Raw genomic sequence first — 16,936 nt, forward strand, 5'->3', positions numbered from 1 at the left:
TCTGAAATGTTTTTTTTTTAATTTTCTGTAGTCTAAACTTAAGTGTGTCCTATATGGTAAACACATGTATGATTCTATTAGAGCCTTTTTACTAAAGCTTTTTTTTTATTGTTAACTTTCTTTCCTCAGAGGCCTCTGTGAACTCCAGACTTGAACTGATAAAAGTGAAAGCCCTAGAAATGTTCCGGGAGATTGTGACCAGATCAGAACAGGCTTATAAAGACATGGATATGTGGCTGGGAGCTCGATTTCTAGCAGAGATGTCAAGGTACAACATTTCACGATGATCACAACTTATTCAGCCATTGGGGCACATTAAAAGCCTTAGTGTTGGGTACTGGTGTCTAGGGCCGGCCTTAGTGTTGTTTGACCTGTGCGGTCGCACAGGACACCTCACCCGTCATTACTAGCAGGGGCACCAATGGTCTTGATGGCCTTGAGACCAGAAGTTTGCACCCACAATCTCATATTTGGCACCCAAACCAGCTGGATAGGATCCAGTTTAATTTAGTTTATTGATTTGTCAATGTTATATAGGCAACAGTCTGTATGGTTTGGGCATTATGTGGTACACCATCATTTGGGGGGCATCTATAGAGGGTACTACACAGGGCACAATCCAACCAAAGGCCAGCCCTACTGGTGTCAATCCTGCAGTGCTTCAGCCAACTGACCGATGCAAATGCTGATCTAAGCAGAAGTAAAGTAAACTGGTGTAGTCACCCGCTAAATGCAGAACGTGTTGCTAGGCAACAGCTCAGATATATGCCACAGCCTAGCAAACACAGGGCATAAACCAAATCTGAATGTTGCAAATGCCCGTTTTATGCCAGGCAACATGTCTCATTGTCATATATCTACTGATATCATCATTCATATATCTACATAACATATATACATACATGCTGTGAGTAAATAATATATAGGGTGCCCAATGATTGCAGTTCTGTTTTTATCTTTTTATCTTCTCTCCTTATATCTTGTGACCTATAATACTGGACTATGTCTATGTCTTGACAGCATTGGGAAGCTGATTCAGATTGCTCATCACTGCATCGAAACCAGCACAAGGATACAGTATGAACTTGTCCTGGAGCAAACCGACTTCTACATAAACTCAGATCTAAAAGTGATCCCTGATCCAGTACCACAACCGAGACCCCCACCAGTAGAGAGCTCCACTGGGCCGACGCTTACCATTTCTCAACTCCGCCGGTTGCATAAGCAGTTTTTGCTGGTGGCTCCTAGTGGTAAGTTGCTTATACAGCTTTGCATCGGTTTGCTGCATTTGTTAAATGTGCAACCGCTATTAAATATTAAATATTATTAAAATAAAATAAAGATTATTATTAATATTAAAGGAATTGTCTAGTTTAAAAAAATGCATTGTCATACACCCTATTAGGGAATTCTGAGTTTATAGGGGGGCCTTCTCCGTTCAGGATTCTCGTCTCTTGGGCAGAGTGGACAGCGGTTATAAAGAGCGTCCCTCACTCTGGAGGATCTGTACTGTCCTGTATTACACAGACAACCCATTGAGATAAATAATCACTGTGTAATGCTTAATTTCTCCTGCGGTGGCACTGCAGGGTGTTTTGAACACTTACTACAAGGTTTCCCATTACTGCTGATCGCTGGGGGTCCCAGCAGGGGGACACTTTGTGATCAACTGAATGTCAAGGGATTTTTTTACAAGATAGGATTATCCAAAGCGGAGAACCCCTTTAAAGGGAAACTGTTTAAAAAGCAAAAAAGTGTTTTCCATTATAAACATCCATTAGGACAGGGGTGGGTAATATGTTTTTGGTACGCAAGCAACATTTTGTCGAGGTAAAGCCAAGTAATGTACTCACCACTGAGGAATTGGGCTCAGAAGGTAGAAGCAATGCCCCATTTACAGCTTGCCCCAGCCACGGATGCCAGCGTCATAGTACGTGGCAGACACGAATTCCCCTAATACAATCTGTGACAATCATCTGGGGAAGCTTTTATGTTATGTATTCTGCTAGAGCCAGGCAAGTGAATAGAAGAAGGCTGTAATAGTGTGAATCGCCGCTACAAGTGTGTCGGCGATTCACAGTATGAGCAGGTACATAACGAAGGGGGAGCGGCGCTTGTACGAGCGTCACATCCCCTCAAAACAGCTGAATGGCGGATGAGCCGGGAGGAGCACCCAGGCCGATCAGATATTGATGGTCTATCTTGAGGATAGGCCAGCAATTTCTTATGACGGAAGAATCCCTTTAATTTATCTCTAAATCCGACATATCCCAAGATGTACGGCGCGAGTTTGTAAACAAACATATAAAAAAAACGTAGGCCTCTGACGGTAGCCATCCGTCTCCCATAGACTTCAATGTTGAAAAAAAGCTTATATGTTTAACCAATATGTTTTCTTACTGGATGATCGATTGCATTGAATTGGTATCATGACAAATTGTAAAACTTAAAGGAGTTATGTGGGGACCAAAAATTATTAGCAGTGTACTCACTGCAGTATGTGAGTACACTGCTAATATACATTCCGGACCTGTGGGTATGCTATAAATCTATATGATGGGAATAGCCCTTTTATCTGTGTATAGTAAATAGGGATTTATGGTTCTGTAAGCTCAGTCCAGGTGTCACATCCGGAAGATGGACTGTTAAACACAGGTTACAATCCGCCTGTCTGCATGAGGCCTTATACTATATGGGGTAAGGGGTAGATGCTGCTTTATTGAATTACATACCCTTTTTTTTTTATAGGACTAATGTCAAGTAAACTATTCTCTGACATTTTGATGGATCTTACATCAATGACCATTGGGGACGATGCTCTCCCAGATTTATGGATGCATCTTTCACTTTCTGAGGTGAGTTTACATTTCCAACCAATTTTACCAAGTTCTCTTTAGCTGCCCATAGGCTGGATGTTGCCCTGTGCAGTACCTTCTATTGATGCCCCCCTTAATATGATGCCCCCCAGATAATACAATATACAGTGCACAAATAACACTGCCCTATAAATAAACTAGGAATTAAAGGTTCAGGTGCCAAGTATGACATTGGGCGTTCAAGGTCCTGGTGCAAAGTCCATCAGGGCCAGTGTTGCCCGCTGAGGCTCAGGTTGCACACCCCTAATTGTTGAACATCATGTCTACATTTGAGAAGAACCAACCTGCTTTGTGTGGTTTGAACAATCCCTTTTTGATAGCGGCGTTCACTGACAATTGGCTGATCACTGGGTTTTCTGCTGCTGGGACCAAACTGTTGATCAGTTGTAATCTGTGGAGAAACTGACAGCAAGTGTTCAATTCCCCTGCAGTGCCCCCGCAGGTTAAATTAAGCATTGCATAGTTTCCATTGAAATCAGTGGGCTGTCCATGGATATGCTGGGTCCTCCAGAGCGAGAGACACTCTTAGTAGCTGTTCTATGCTCTGAAAGTTCCTCAATGCCTCCCCACCCCTCCCCATTGAAGGGGTTTTTCAGGAATAGAAAATCATGGCTGCTTTCTTTTAAAAATAGTGTTACATCTGTCCTTAGGTTTTGTATGGTGTTGCAGCTCAGTCTCATTGTTTTCAATGGAGCTGCAAATACTGGATACAACCTATAGACAGGTGTGACGCTGTTTTTATGCAGAAAGCATCCACGTTTTTCTAATCTTGGACAACCCCTTTAGAATTCCCTAAAAGGATATTTGAATAGGGGCTTTCTAAACGAGACACATCCTTTTAATAAAAAATTTAAAAAAAACGGCCACCACACGAATCGAAAAGTGGGACTCGCTATCAGACATTTAAGGCATATCCTGTGGATATGTCAAATTTCTAATAATGTCTAATTTGGGAATACCCCTTTAATGGCAGCCATATTGGTTGTCTTCCATATATAAGTAAGAAATGGCTGAATAGAATGACATGAGAGAACATGCAAAGTACTTATACTTGTAGAGGGGACCCCTCTATGACATTCATATGCCCTAATAAGACATACAGACAGGGGTTGCCCCGCTGGGACTACCCTTTTATTGACCCATGACATGTGAAATGTAATCCTCTATATTAATGCTTTTCCAATTACTTTCCAGGTCCAGGAAATAACATCTGTGTTGTCCGATGGTTCCGATTCTGTCAACTGGCGAAAGTTCCTGTTATCCGTTTCTTGTCCCTGGCCGTACCCATCTCTGTTTCAGCTCCTGAAGACCCTACAAAGATTTAAGGCGGTAGATAACAGTGGAAGTGGCACTGTCCATGAAGAGCATTACAGTCAGGTGATTGATAAGATATATAAAAGCATTGTTTGGGTGTACAGAGGTAGTAGAGGTGAGTTTGTCATTTAGCACAATTCATTGTTCTATCACAGTATGTTTTCCGTGGTTTTACATAATAAAGGTTTACATGCTGTATAAGATAAAAACCAGGACTGAACCCTAAAAAAGTGGAAAAGCTTAAAGGAATTAAACATTTTTTGCATCTAGTCTGAGCTGGAAAAAAACACCTTTCTGTGTATGTCCACTTTTATAGAGCTTTCATATAGAATTATACATATAATATGTAAAGATGAGTCACTGTACGTACATGACATTACTAATCTTGTACTGATGCTGAGTTACATTCTGTATTATACTTCAGAGCTGCGCTCACTTTTCTGCTGGTGGAGTCACTGTACGTACATGACATTACTAATCTTGTACTGATGCTGAGTTACATTCTGTATTATACTCGAGAGCTGCACTCACTATTCTGCTGGTGGAGTCACTGTGTACATACATTACATTACTAATCTTGTACTGATGCTGAGTTACATTCTGTATTATACTGCAGAGCTGTACTCACTATTCTGCTGGTGGGGTCACTGTGTACATACATTACATTACTAATCTTGTACTGATGCTGAGTTACATTCTGTATTATACTCCAGAGCTGCACTCACTATTCTGCTGGTGGAGTCACTGTGTACATATATTACATTACTTAGGCCCCATGCACACGACCGTAAAAGCGCAGACCGTAACACGGTCCACGGTTTTACGGACCCATTCAGTTCTTTTTTTAAACATATTTTTATTATAAATATTTTACAACTTTTTACAACCAGCCATGGAATTCCACTGCAAACAGGAACAGAACAAAAGGGAAGGGGGGGGGGGGGGGGAATAAAAAAAAAAAAGGGGTGGGGAGGTTTAAAGAGTCCAGAAAGAGAAAAGTCTCTTGGCCATTTAGGGGACATTCTGATGAGGGCTTCAGGGAGCAGGTCATTTTGGTGAGTCCAAATAGAGAGCTTGCAGAAATACAGGAGGGTGTGGTGTCCGCCTATTCTCAAGTCACAGAATTCCAGACTACTGGGCTGCAGCTGCAGTTGTGTATTAAAGGCTGGCGTTTAGAGGTAGCGTGGAGAGATAAAAAATTAATTAATAAATAAAAATGAAGAAATAAATGGAGGGGGGGGGGAATAGGGATATGAGGACGCGCAGACCAGAAACACCCCAATGGTTCAAAGGGACAGACCGATGAGAAAAAAGAAAACAAATCACTCAGTGTGTATGATTATACTGGGCCACTATAGAGGATCATCACCAACTAACGTCCGTTCCAGGAACCAGACGGTGGGACTAAAACAATCTCGTATTCTGGTCTTAATGTGTGTGGGGAGAACGTGGATTACGGGTTGCCAGTTCTCAAAGAAACCACATACTCTTGATTCTTTTTGGAGGGAGGCGTTCACCCAATCCATGCGTAATAGAAAGACTGACCCATTCAGTTCTATTGGCCGCAGACACCTTTCCGTATCGCTACGGATGGGTGTACGTGCAGTAGAACTGTCGCGGGAATTAGGGAGCATGTCCTTTTTTTGTGTTTTACGGACCGTGCTCTCATACTTTATATGGGAGCACGGCCCAAAACTGCGGACGGCCGTGCCCGCAATCGTGGGCCGCGATTACAGGCACGGTTGTGTGCTTGGGGCCATATCCTGTACTGTCCCCGAGTTACATTCTGTATTATACTCCAGAGCTGCATTCACTATTCTGCTGGTGGAGTCACTGTGTACATATATTACATTACTTATCCTGTACTGATGCTGAGTTACATTCTGTATTATACTCCAGAGCTGCACTCACTATTCTGCTGGTGAAGTCACTGTGTACATATATTACATTACATCCTGAGTTTCAGCCTGTATTATACTCCAGATCAGATAGATAGATAGACAGACAGACAGACAGACAGACAGATGCAGTCACATCTGAATTTCTATTTCTGTTCTTATATTTGTGTGGTAAATATATTACTATCTTTTTCCTGGAAGGCGGAGCTGTGGTTTAGAGAAAAATCTGAAGAAACTGAACCTGAAGATCCAACAGAACGTCTTCCATTTAACAGACTACAGCATCTTATAAGGGTTAGTTCATTGTACTAGAAAAAAAAGCCTATTGGTTATAGGAACATTCACGAGAAAACTTGAAGACCTTTAAGGGGCGGGGCATGACACAATTTACAAAATAAACAATTCCTGTATCATACCTCACCCCTTCACGCCCTGCACTAGACATAACACAGAGGGCAGATTTACTAATGCTGTGTAAGATTTAGACAACATATACTTAGACCAGTCAATCTGAAGATGCGCCAAATTTATCACAGTAGTGCACACTATACGGTATGATAACTTTGGCGCATCTTGTTAGACATGCTGGACACTTACTTATACCAACTCTTGGTTGGCTTAGTTTTCAATTGGCACATTTTGGTTCATTTTAAGTCACACCCCTTCCCTGCTAAGCCACGCCCCATTTTCTAGACCCTTTTTAAAGGGTCTATTGAGGCACAAACTTCTGTTCTTATACTAGTCCAAAATAAAAAAAAATGGCAACACATTCTAGACGCAAACAGAGTTGTAAAGCTGCCCTGTGTGTAAGTTTTGCCTGGAATGTTCTTTTGGTTAAAATGACTGTGATTTCTCTACGTTTAATTTTAATAATCTATTAAATGGCTAAAAGGGAAGAATTAAAAAACAAAACAAAATTAAACAAAAAAACAGCAAAATCACTGGTGTTGCCCATAGCAACCAAATTCCAGGGGTAGATATAACAACAGGGATGTAAACCGGTATACCCTTTAAGTGTCTATGCCATGCAAGCTACAATTGTATCCAGTCTAGACAATCCCCTATAAAATATAATATATAAAAAATATTGGACTATTATTATGCTGTAAAATAATGGCTTTCTTCTTAATTCATTTTAGTTTTTCTTTGACTTGTTTGCTGAGAGTTCGCAGCCTCCTCGTCTTGACTACACAGATATGTTGCTCTATTTTGCTTCTCACCCGGACCCCATGGAAGGACTCTATCGAGCATTAAGTGTCACAATTGGGAGACCAGTCACGAAGCAGCCGGGTGATAACCTGCTTGTAAAGGTACCAGGCATAGCCGAGCATTTCCCCCAAAAACTCCATATTAAATATAAATCCTTGGGTTGTCCTAGTCTATCCCATGCTGTGCTCGGGCTGCAGGAAAAGGTCCTTAGAATTTAGCCCGAGCACAGGGCAATGTAACCGCAAAAGCAGCTTCTACTAAGGCCGGGATCACACACACAGTTTTGCTGCCCGTTTTTACTTGTTTTTTTGAGCCAAACACAGAAGTGGACTGAAAAGAAAGGAGATTCTCCAGTTTTTCTTTATGGGTATGCTCACAGGGCTTATTTTCGGCCATTTTTCGGGCCATAAACGGCCAAAAAACAGCCTCCAAACACCTGCCCATTGATTTCAATGGGAAAAATGGCGTTCTGTTCCGACGGGTCGTTTTTTTACGCGGCCGTTTTGAAAAACGGCCGCATAAAAAAACGGCCATGAAAAATAAGTGCATGTCACTTCTTGGGACGTTTTTGGAGCCGTTTTTCATTGACTCTATACAAAAACAGCTTCAAAACCGGCCACTAAAAACGCGACTTTGATTAAAAAACGCCTGAAAATCAGGAGCTTTTTTCCCTTAAAAACAGCTCCGTCTTTTCAGATGTTTTTTGTTTTGTGTGTGCACATACCCTATACCTTTCCTTCCTTTTCTATCTTTGGCACAAATAACTGAACCCAATATCTGCATCAAAACTCTGTGTGTGATTTTACCCTAAGGCCAGGATTTTCACACGACCTATTTTCAGGCGGTTTTCGGGCTGTAAACGTCCCAAAAACGGCTATAAAATGCGGGGGCTGAACACCTCCAAACATCTGCCCATTGATTTCAATGGGAAAAACCGCGTACTGTTCCCACGGGGCGTTTTTTACGTGGCCATTTTTAAAAAAGGCAGCGTAAAAAAACGCTTTGTAAAAATAAGCACATGTCACTTCTTGAGCCGTTTTTGGAGCCGTTTTTCATTGACTCAATAGAAAAACAGCTCCAAAAACGGCCGTAAAAAACGCCACAAACACGTAAGTTGCTTAAAAAACAGCTGAAAATCAGAGGCTCCGTGTTTTCAGACGTTTTTTGTTAAGCGTGTGAACAAACTCTTAGGGAAAACCACACGTGGCGGAATTGCTCTTGAATTCCGCTGCGGACACTACGCAGCGTTAATCCGCAGCGGAGCCGTTTCTGCATTGACTTCCACTTCTATTTAGTAGGGTTCGTTTAGACGAAGTGGAAAATTCCGCTGCGGAGCATAGGCTGCGGTGCGGAATTTGGTGTCCGCAGCATGCAATGGATGTTGCGGAGTTGTGGCGGACTGGTTGCGGACTCATGGCGGAATTTCTCCATTGACTTCAATGGAGATTCTAATTTCCGCAATGAAGTCCGCAGCTGTCATGCACATGTTATGTGTGCTGCGGATGCGTCTTGCTTTTTTGACATGACATTTCTTCATTCTGGCTGGACCTATGTATTTCTAGGTCTACAGCCAGACTGAGGAAGTCAATGGGGCTCCCGTAATGACGGGAGCGTTGCTAGGAGACGTCAGTAAATAGTCACTGTCCAGGGTGCTGAAAGAGTTAAGCGATCGGCAGTAACTGTTTCTGCACCCTGGACAGTGACTACCGATCCCAATATACAGCAACCTGTCAAAAAAATAGAAGTTCATACTTACCGAGAACTCCCTGCTTCTGTCTCCAGTCCGGCTTCCCAGGATGACGTTTCAGTCTAAGTGACGGCTGCAGCCAATCACAGGCCAATCACAGGCTGCAGCGGTCACATGGACTGCCGCGTCATCCAGGGAGGTCGGACTGGATGCCGAAAGAGGGACGCGTCACCAAGACAACGGCCGGTAAGTATGAAATTCGTTTACTTTCACTAGGGAAAGTGCTGTCCCTTCTCTCTATCCTGCACTGATAGAGAGAAGGGAAGCACTTTTACCGCAGTCCGCAGCAGCTAGTCCGCATGAATTTACTGCACATTTGGGGCAGATCCGTAGCAGAATCTGCAACGCAGATTCTGTGCGGCATTGATGCGGACAGTTGCGGAGGAAATCCGCCACGTGTGGGCATGCCCTTAGGGCACGTTCAGACGTGGCAGAATTTTTCCGCTGCAAATGTTGGTGCAGATTTGGGGCATTTACGCAACGAATCTGCAGCAACATTTGCATATTTGATAGGTAATTCAGACATTGCAGAAAACACAGCGGACTTGCCACAGATTTCAGTTTTTGCATTGAGAAGGCTGAAATCCGCAGTGAAATGCCGCTTCTCCTCCGCAACAGTCAGTGCATACTGTGGAGGGAAAATTCCGCACCGCAGCCTATGGTCCGCAGCAGAGTTTTCCGCAACGTCTGAACTAACTTGCCTAAAAATGTATTGAAACAAATGTAAAAAACGGACGCTGGAGAATTCCACTGCGGACTGTCCACAGCAATTCCGCCACGTCTGGACATGCCCTAACCGTAATCATGCCGGTTTTGTGGCAGTTTCTGGCTCCATTTTTTGGAGCCAAAGCCAAAAATAGATCCAGAAGGAAGGAAGGAAGGAAGGGTATAAAGAAAAGTATGATGCTTTTACTTTTTTTTCAGTCCGCTCTTCTGTTTGGCTCAAAAAACGGCAACAAAAACTGCATCAAAACTGTGTGTGTGATCCCGGCCTACGGGCTTTAGCTCCGGCTAGAGTTCTCACTTCAGCCTGTGTGGGAGAGGGGAGGCAGTTGGTAGATGCTGGCAGCCTGAAGGAAGAGGAGAGGGACCTGTCATGGCTTCAGATTACCCCAGGGATGGGTTACATGGACTTTCATGATATCACCCCCTTCCCCCTTATTAATCAGAGAGCATACTTGCTCTCTGAATGTCACAACTGGGGGTGGGGGTATTTTTACTCCACGACACAGCCATTTAACCCCTCAGATGGCGCGGTACCTACGTGATTTTACAGAAAGAAAACAAACTTTTTTTTTTCCCTTATTTCCTTTTTTTTTTAATTATTAAAAAAACGACACAGCTAGTATCGCCGCATTCGTAACAACCCACTATAAAATTACTGTTATTTATCCCACACAGTAAATGCCATAAAGAAAAACTGCCTGTTTTCAGTTCATCTCATCTCCCAAAATCAGGAATAAAAAGTAATCAAAAACTCAAATGTACCGAAAAATTGTACTAATGAAAACTACAAATCGTCCAACAAAAATCAAGCCCTCATACAGCGCCATCGACCACAAAATAAAAATGCTATGGGTCTTGGGAAGCGGTGACAAAAAAATAGGAAAACATAATAAAAACGATATCAATTTGGTATTTTTATAGTTCAATATTTTTATTGAGTTTTCACATGAAACACGAATAACTAAAGAAATCAAGTTTCAGATATGAAAAACAAGCATAGATGGATTACAATATTATCAGCAGATTAGGTAGTTACCGGAGCATTGTCACTATTGGACATATTTCACTGAATGTTACCCACAGGGTTTATGGACAATATTTCTCAGATACCTAAATAAAAGCGAGAAAGAAAATCAAACAAAAGTAAGAAACAATCTCTCTCACTCGTCTTATCAGGAGATCTCACCTCAAATATTCAGGACCCTCAGGTCGTTGTGGCTCCCCAGACCCCTCGGCACTAGCTCGACATGTCAAACCTCCACCTGCACCCCACTGACATTGTTAAGCTCCCCAGCACAACCCCTCTCCCACAACTATACCAGCCATCCTAGATGTCTTGTGATCCAGTAATATATGTTCGTACGCGTCATAGCAGTGCAGTATTAAACAATTGGTGGACCCCTTGCCACAAGTCTTTCTTGATACCATATAGTTTGTTCAAAGCCAACCTTAATCATCTGTTGAGTGTTAGCTGGCAGTCTGGCAATAAAACATTCCCAACTCTCGAAAAAACGGTGAACCTGAGTTTCCTTCTTATTTGATGCCTCCACCCAATCCATCTTCATCAAGAAGGAAAGCTTTTCCAGATATATTTGAAACGGAGGGGATGTCGGATGATTCCATGTATGCAAAATAGTCTTCAGACCCGCCGCTGAAGCCATATATATAAATTTTCTACCTCCTGGAGTGCACGGTCTATTGTCATCAATGTGACCAAAGATGGCCCAGGCAGGACTAAATGGGACATAGTTGACCAGATGAGTGGCAATAAAAGGTTGAACTTTCCTCCAGAAAGATTGTATCACCAAGCAACTCCAGAGGCAGTAAAAAATATCTGCTGAACCCTCCCCACATTTAAAGCATTTATCATTGGGGAGTATCGTCATTTTAAACCCCCGAATTGGCGAGATGTACGCCCTATGGTAGATCTGTAACGTCATTTCAGTATAACGACTAGAAGGGAGATTCCAGGGCAGAGCGTTGCGTTTGTGTTGTTAGCTGAGGGATGTCTGGCAGCCATTTAGTCATGGATACCCCAGATTCCTGGTAATCCAGGGGGCAGTGATATGCAAAAAAATGGGACATAGAATGTAATTAAAACCACAGAAAAGGCCATACTCACACAGATTAGGTGGTGGGTAAAAAAACCCGTTCCAAACAGGACGCAACCAGGTCAGAGAATGCTGTTGAAGGGAAGTGCCCAGGTGTGTTTAAATAATGATAGCCACTCCCACTAACCTTGAGGGGAGTGGTGTGTTGGGCATGGAAGTAAATGTGTAATAATAATAAATAAATAATGAAGTACTGTGTATAGTGCACATGTGAGGTATACGGGACATGACTAAGTGTAGTGTGTAGAAATCAGGGCTGTGAGTGAAACAAAAAAGTGAGTGTAGTGTGTAAAACATGGAGGCATAGTGTTTGGATAGTTAGGCACAGCATATATCGCCGAATAGCAGCCTATTTATAACGCCCATACTGTAAGAGAGCGGGCTGCCCTGCATGCAGTGCCAAACATCCGCACACCAGGCTATCCCAGCATCATAAGACCCGGGCGCGTCCTGAAAAAAAGTATGTACAATGTAAGTAACCATGAAAAAACATGGGGTATTAGTTGTTGTTTTTTTTACCCACCACCTAATCTGTGTGAGTATGGCCTTTTCTGTGGTTTTAATTACATTCTATGTCCCATTTTTTTGCATATCTTAGATTTTGGAACTAAAAGTTCTAGGTAGGGACTCGCAAGTGTGGGGATCCGTGACGTGGATTGCGAGCTTGCGTTTTTTTGGCCAAAACAACAACTAATACCCCATGTTTTTTCATGGTTACTTACATTGTACATACTTTTTTTCAGGACGCGCCCGGGTCTTATGATGCTGGGATAGCCTGGTGTGCGGATGTTTGGCACTGCATGCAGGGCAGCCCGCTCTCTTACAGTATGGGCGTTATAAATAGGCTGCTATTCGGCGATATATGCTGTGCCTCACTATCCAAACACTATGCCTCCATGTTTTACACACTACACTCACTTTTTTGTTTCACTCACAGCCCTGATTTCTACACACTACACTTAGCCATGTCCCCTATACCTCACATGTACACTATACACAGTACTTCATTATTTATTTATTATTATTACACATTTACTTCCATGCCCAACACACCACTCCCCTCAAGGTTAGTGGGAGTGGCTATCATTATTTAAACACACCTGGGCACTTCTCACCAACAGCATTCTCTGACCTGGTTGCGTCCTGTTTGGAACGGGTTTTTTTTACCCACCACCTAATCTGTGTGAGTATGGCCTTTTCTGTGGTTTTAATCCAGGGGGCAGTGTATGAATTTATAATTTCTAGAAGTGTGACCCCCATCACCTCTAGAACAGGTCAGGAAGGAAAGAAAAGCTGGATTAGATTCCAGGGGAGATAGGTGTGTAAGTATACGGTTTAAATAACTACGGGCCTGCAGGTATGCAAGCAGTGTGAAAGTTATCTGTGGGTATTTAAGTTTGAGATTATTAAAAAAAAGAATACTCTTGGTGTCCATGTCTGTGAGAGGGCCAATGTTCACAATTCCTCCCTTTTGCCATTGAAAGAAGTGGTCTGTAAATTGAGGGGTAGTATGTAACCAATCCAGCGCAATCCTCAGCTGAACCGCCACATTATAAGCCCGAATTTTAGGGAAATTGAGACCCCCATTAAGTTTGGGTTGTTGAAGTATATGAAATGGAATCCGTGGGCGTCCCCCCTTCCATATAAACGAGCGATACAAATAATTGATATGTTTCTCGTCCTTGGGTCGTAGGTAAATAGGCAGAGAGTGGAAGAGCTATAGAAGTCTCGGAAACTCAACCATTTTAATCGAGTGGGCTCTCCCCACATAAGACTGGGGCAGATGTCTCCAGTTCGGTAAAGTTTTCTCTAACCCTAGTATATAAGATTTAATGTTGATATTGTATAAGTTCCTCCGAGATTTTGTGATGGAGGCTCCCAAATATTTGAGTTAGCTGACACACCACCGGAATGGAAGGTTGGAGGCCCAAGGTGGTTTACTTGAAACCCTTTAACATCAGAGCCTCTGTCTTGTCAGGGTTAATGTAATATCCTGACATACTGCCCAGTTCTCGTATATATCAAAGCCCCCGATGAAGCATCGTCTTGGGATCCCTAATCATCAATAGGACCTCATCTGCAAAAGCCGCCAGTGATATTCCTTGGTAGTTTCCCCCAGGTAACAAAACTTCCCGTATTGGTTTCAATTTGGTATTTTTATAATCGTAACGACCCTTAGAATAAAGTTAACATCATTTCTACACTGCACGGTGAACAGTGTAAACAGCTTAAAAATAATCAAAAAAAACTTTGGCAAAATTGCTGTTTTTTTACCATTTTACTCCAAAAAAAGTTCTTGAGCACATTATTTATTCCCCAAAACAGTTCAGATAAAACTATAATTCCTCTTACGAGGTCTCATACAGCTACGTTGAAGAAAAAAAGAAACAAGTTATGAACGCTGGAGCAGAGGGGTAAAAAGTTTACTAAAATTTGTTATGTCACTAAGGGGTTAAACTGCACTTAAGGGGACCTTTTCGGGAGGGTTTTTCCAATTTTAATGTGACTGTTAAGGGGCTAAAGGGGTTTTTCAGCTTTCCTCAAAAAAAACAATGTCTCATACACGTGTCAATTTTCAGTCTCTTCCAGCCCTGGATGCCCTAGAAGAGAATAAGGCGGGAACTAAAGAGGAGGAGGAGGATGACGTCATCATCCCGAACACGGAACAAACCACCATCACACTGAAGGAAGTTCTGCGAGTCTTTCAACATGGCGCTGGAGATGATGGGGATACTTATAGGTTCCGTCAGCTGGAAAGAGAAGCAAATAATTATCACAAGGTTAGATGGATTACACAGCGAAAATCTGCAACAAAGTACAATACATGCAAATGGGGCTATACAAAACTCTATTCACATGTGACGTAACAAATCTGTTCAGAATTTTTTTATTTTTTTCACTGCCATGGATCTACACCCAAATCTACAGCGGTAACTTCTTCCTTAACCTTGTAATATTTTATTGTTATATATTCTATCATTTATTTTCTTTTCCAGATACTCAAAAACATCTTCAATGAAATAAGCCCTGAGGATCTGGGTCCTATATCCCTTTCTGCTCTCCTCAAACACCCAATTTTTCATGAACTTGTGGAAGATTGTCAACTTTATAAACTCTCAGTAAGTAACTTATTACCCCCACTTAACCCCCGTAATGACCAGACGCCACTTTTAGTACATGATGGAATAACGGCTGTAATTGTTTTGGGTTTTACTTTTTTTTCTTCATTTTCACCCATGTAAATGTGATTTGGGCGCCTCTAATTTATTTAATGCAACCCTAAATACATGTTTGTAATCGGACATATTACAGCCGCAAAGCCATTATACTTCTGGCCACAATACGGACACAAAAATGTTCCCCTTGTGCAGTCGCGTGAAACCGGTTTTACTTTGAGTATAGAAAGTATAGTTTAGCATATTTGAATTTAGGCAAAGCTGTAACTGGTTTGGCAGGAGTGTTTTTTGTTGTTTTGACTGACAACCATGCACCTGAACCCTACAGACGTGATATCACTCATGCAGCCTCATTCAATTACTATTGTTAATAGGCAGCAGAAGAGATTAAAGGGGTTGTCTCACCTATTTAGCATTATGGATATCATATGCCTTAATGCCACTCTATGACCCAAAAGAGAGACACGCTCTGGCAGGCTGAGCCCAACCATGTATAACATGTACAGCCATTCATTTGACTGGCCACCATAAAATGCTACACGGTCATTCAAATTAGCTAGGGGTAAAAGGAGCCGGACCTGCGGTGATCAGCTGATCGTCATGCCAGCTTACGTTTAAAAAACGGTTTTCTTCATGAGACAACCCGTTTTAAGGCGTTGTCTAGTTTAGCAAAAAAAAATTTCATACACCCTATAAGGGAATTCTGAGTTAATAAAGTGGGTCCGCTGCTCAGGTTCATCTCTCGGTCAGAGTGGAGAGCGGTTACAAAGAACATCTTTCCCTTTTTGGTGGACCTGTCCTGTATTACACAGACACGACATTGCTATGAATGGACACTCTGTAATGCCTAATTTCTCCTGCGGTGGTGCTGCAGGGAAATTTAACACTTACTGCCAGGTTTCCCTACTGATTACAGCTGATCGCTAGGGGTCCCTTCAGGGGGACTCTTTGTAATCAGCTTAATGTCAACGAAGCCTTTCTAAAATGTAGTAATTGTCTAGAGAACCCCCCCCCCTCCCCCAAACAAAAAAAATGACATGATGCCAAGCCATATACACTAGATAACCAAAAAGTTCTGAATTTATATTTTTAGGTTTTCAGGATCTGCAAAAACTGTGTGACAACCAATATGCTGCTATTTCAGTTACCATTGCGGTTTTCACTGTTTGGTTTTCCCAGTCTCCAGAGCAGCAAATTTGCCCTTTTAGGCCAAAATTACCACCATTCGGCTACCATCTCCAGAAACAGACTGAATGAACAGCTTAACAACCTTACAGAACAAGGAGAGTTTACTGACTTTACTGGTGTTTTTGTAATGCAGTAACACAAAATAAGTTTTCGTATTTTTTGCAGGATGTCCAGGACATACTTGAGAAGTCAAAAGCCATACAGTTGAATGAAGCAGATAGTGTGACAACCAGCTCCACCGGATCATAACTGTACATTCTTTACATACATGTGTCCTCTGCTCAGCCTCAGTATTTTAAACTTTTTCGTTTTTTTAATGCTTGGAGAAAAAGAAACATCTTCCCCATATGCACTTTGCTATTACATTTACGTTATAAATAGTAGAGATAATAAAGTGTTGTCTACATTAAGCAGCATGTTATGTCTGTATAGAAGCCTCAATATTATTCGTACCATTCCTTTCCTCTTCTCTGCTTCTTGCTCTTACGCAATGTTATAAGCAAGTCTAATGGCCAGGGGCAGTGAGGTCCATAGAATGGGGGCAGCACAAGAGAAGTTCTGCAGATGGGAGTGACCAGATGTAAAGGGAGGATGACAGTCGTAGGTCATTGGCTCAGAAAAGAGCACAAGTGGGTGGTAGATGGAAACAAGAGCAGGGCTGTATGAGGGTGCAACAGGTTTTAGGTCCTGG

The 16,936-nt window shown here is 42.2% G+C and overlaps 1 protein-coding gene across 1 annotated transcript in view; it reads left to right on the forward strand.

Annotated features, from left to right (window-relative positions):
- The window catches only part of SPEF2 (sperm flagellar 2), a 143,200-nt gene extending 126,545 nt beyond the window's left edge, over positions 1-16,655 (forward strand). Inside the window, exons 29-37 of the mRNA XM_075841878.1 lie at positions 130-268; positions 1,021-1,250; positions 2,749-2,855; positions 4,071-4,253; positions 6,290-6,382; positions 7,228-7,398; positions 14,461-14,661; positions 14,878-15,000; positions 16,411-16,655. Of these exons, the coding sequence (XP_075697993.1) occupies positions 130-268; positions 1,021-1,250; positions 2,749-2,855; positions 4,071-4,253; positions 6,290-6,382; positions 7,228-7,398; positions 14,461-14,661; positions 14,878-15,000; positions 16,411-16,494 (1,331 nt within the window). The 3' untranslated portion in view covers positions 16,495-16,655. The remainder of the gene's footprint in view (positions 1-129; positions 269-1,020; positions 1,251-2,748; positions 2,856-4,070; positions 4,254-6,289; positions 6,383-7,227; positions 7,399-14,460; positions 14,662-14,877; positions 15,001-16,410) is intronic.
- The last annotated feature ends 281 nt before the right edge of the window (positions 16,656-16,936 follow it).

This window comes from Rhinoderma darwinii, chromosome 1 (assembly GCF_050947455.1).
Source record: "Rhinoderma darwinii isolate aRhiDar2 chromosome 1, aRhiDar2.hap1, whole genome shotgun sequence".
NCBI lineage: Eukaryota > Metazoa > Chordata > Amphibia > Anura > Rhinodermatidae > Rhinoderma > Rhinoderma darwinii.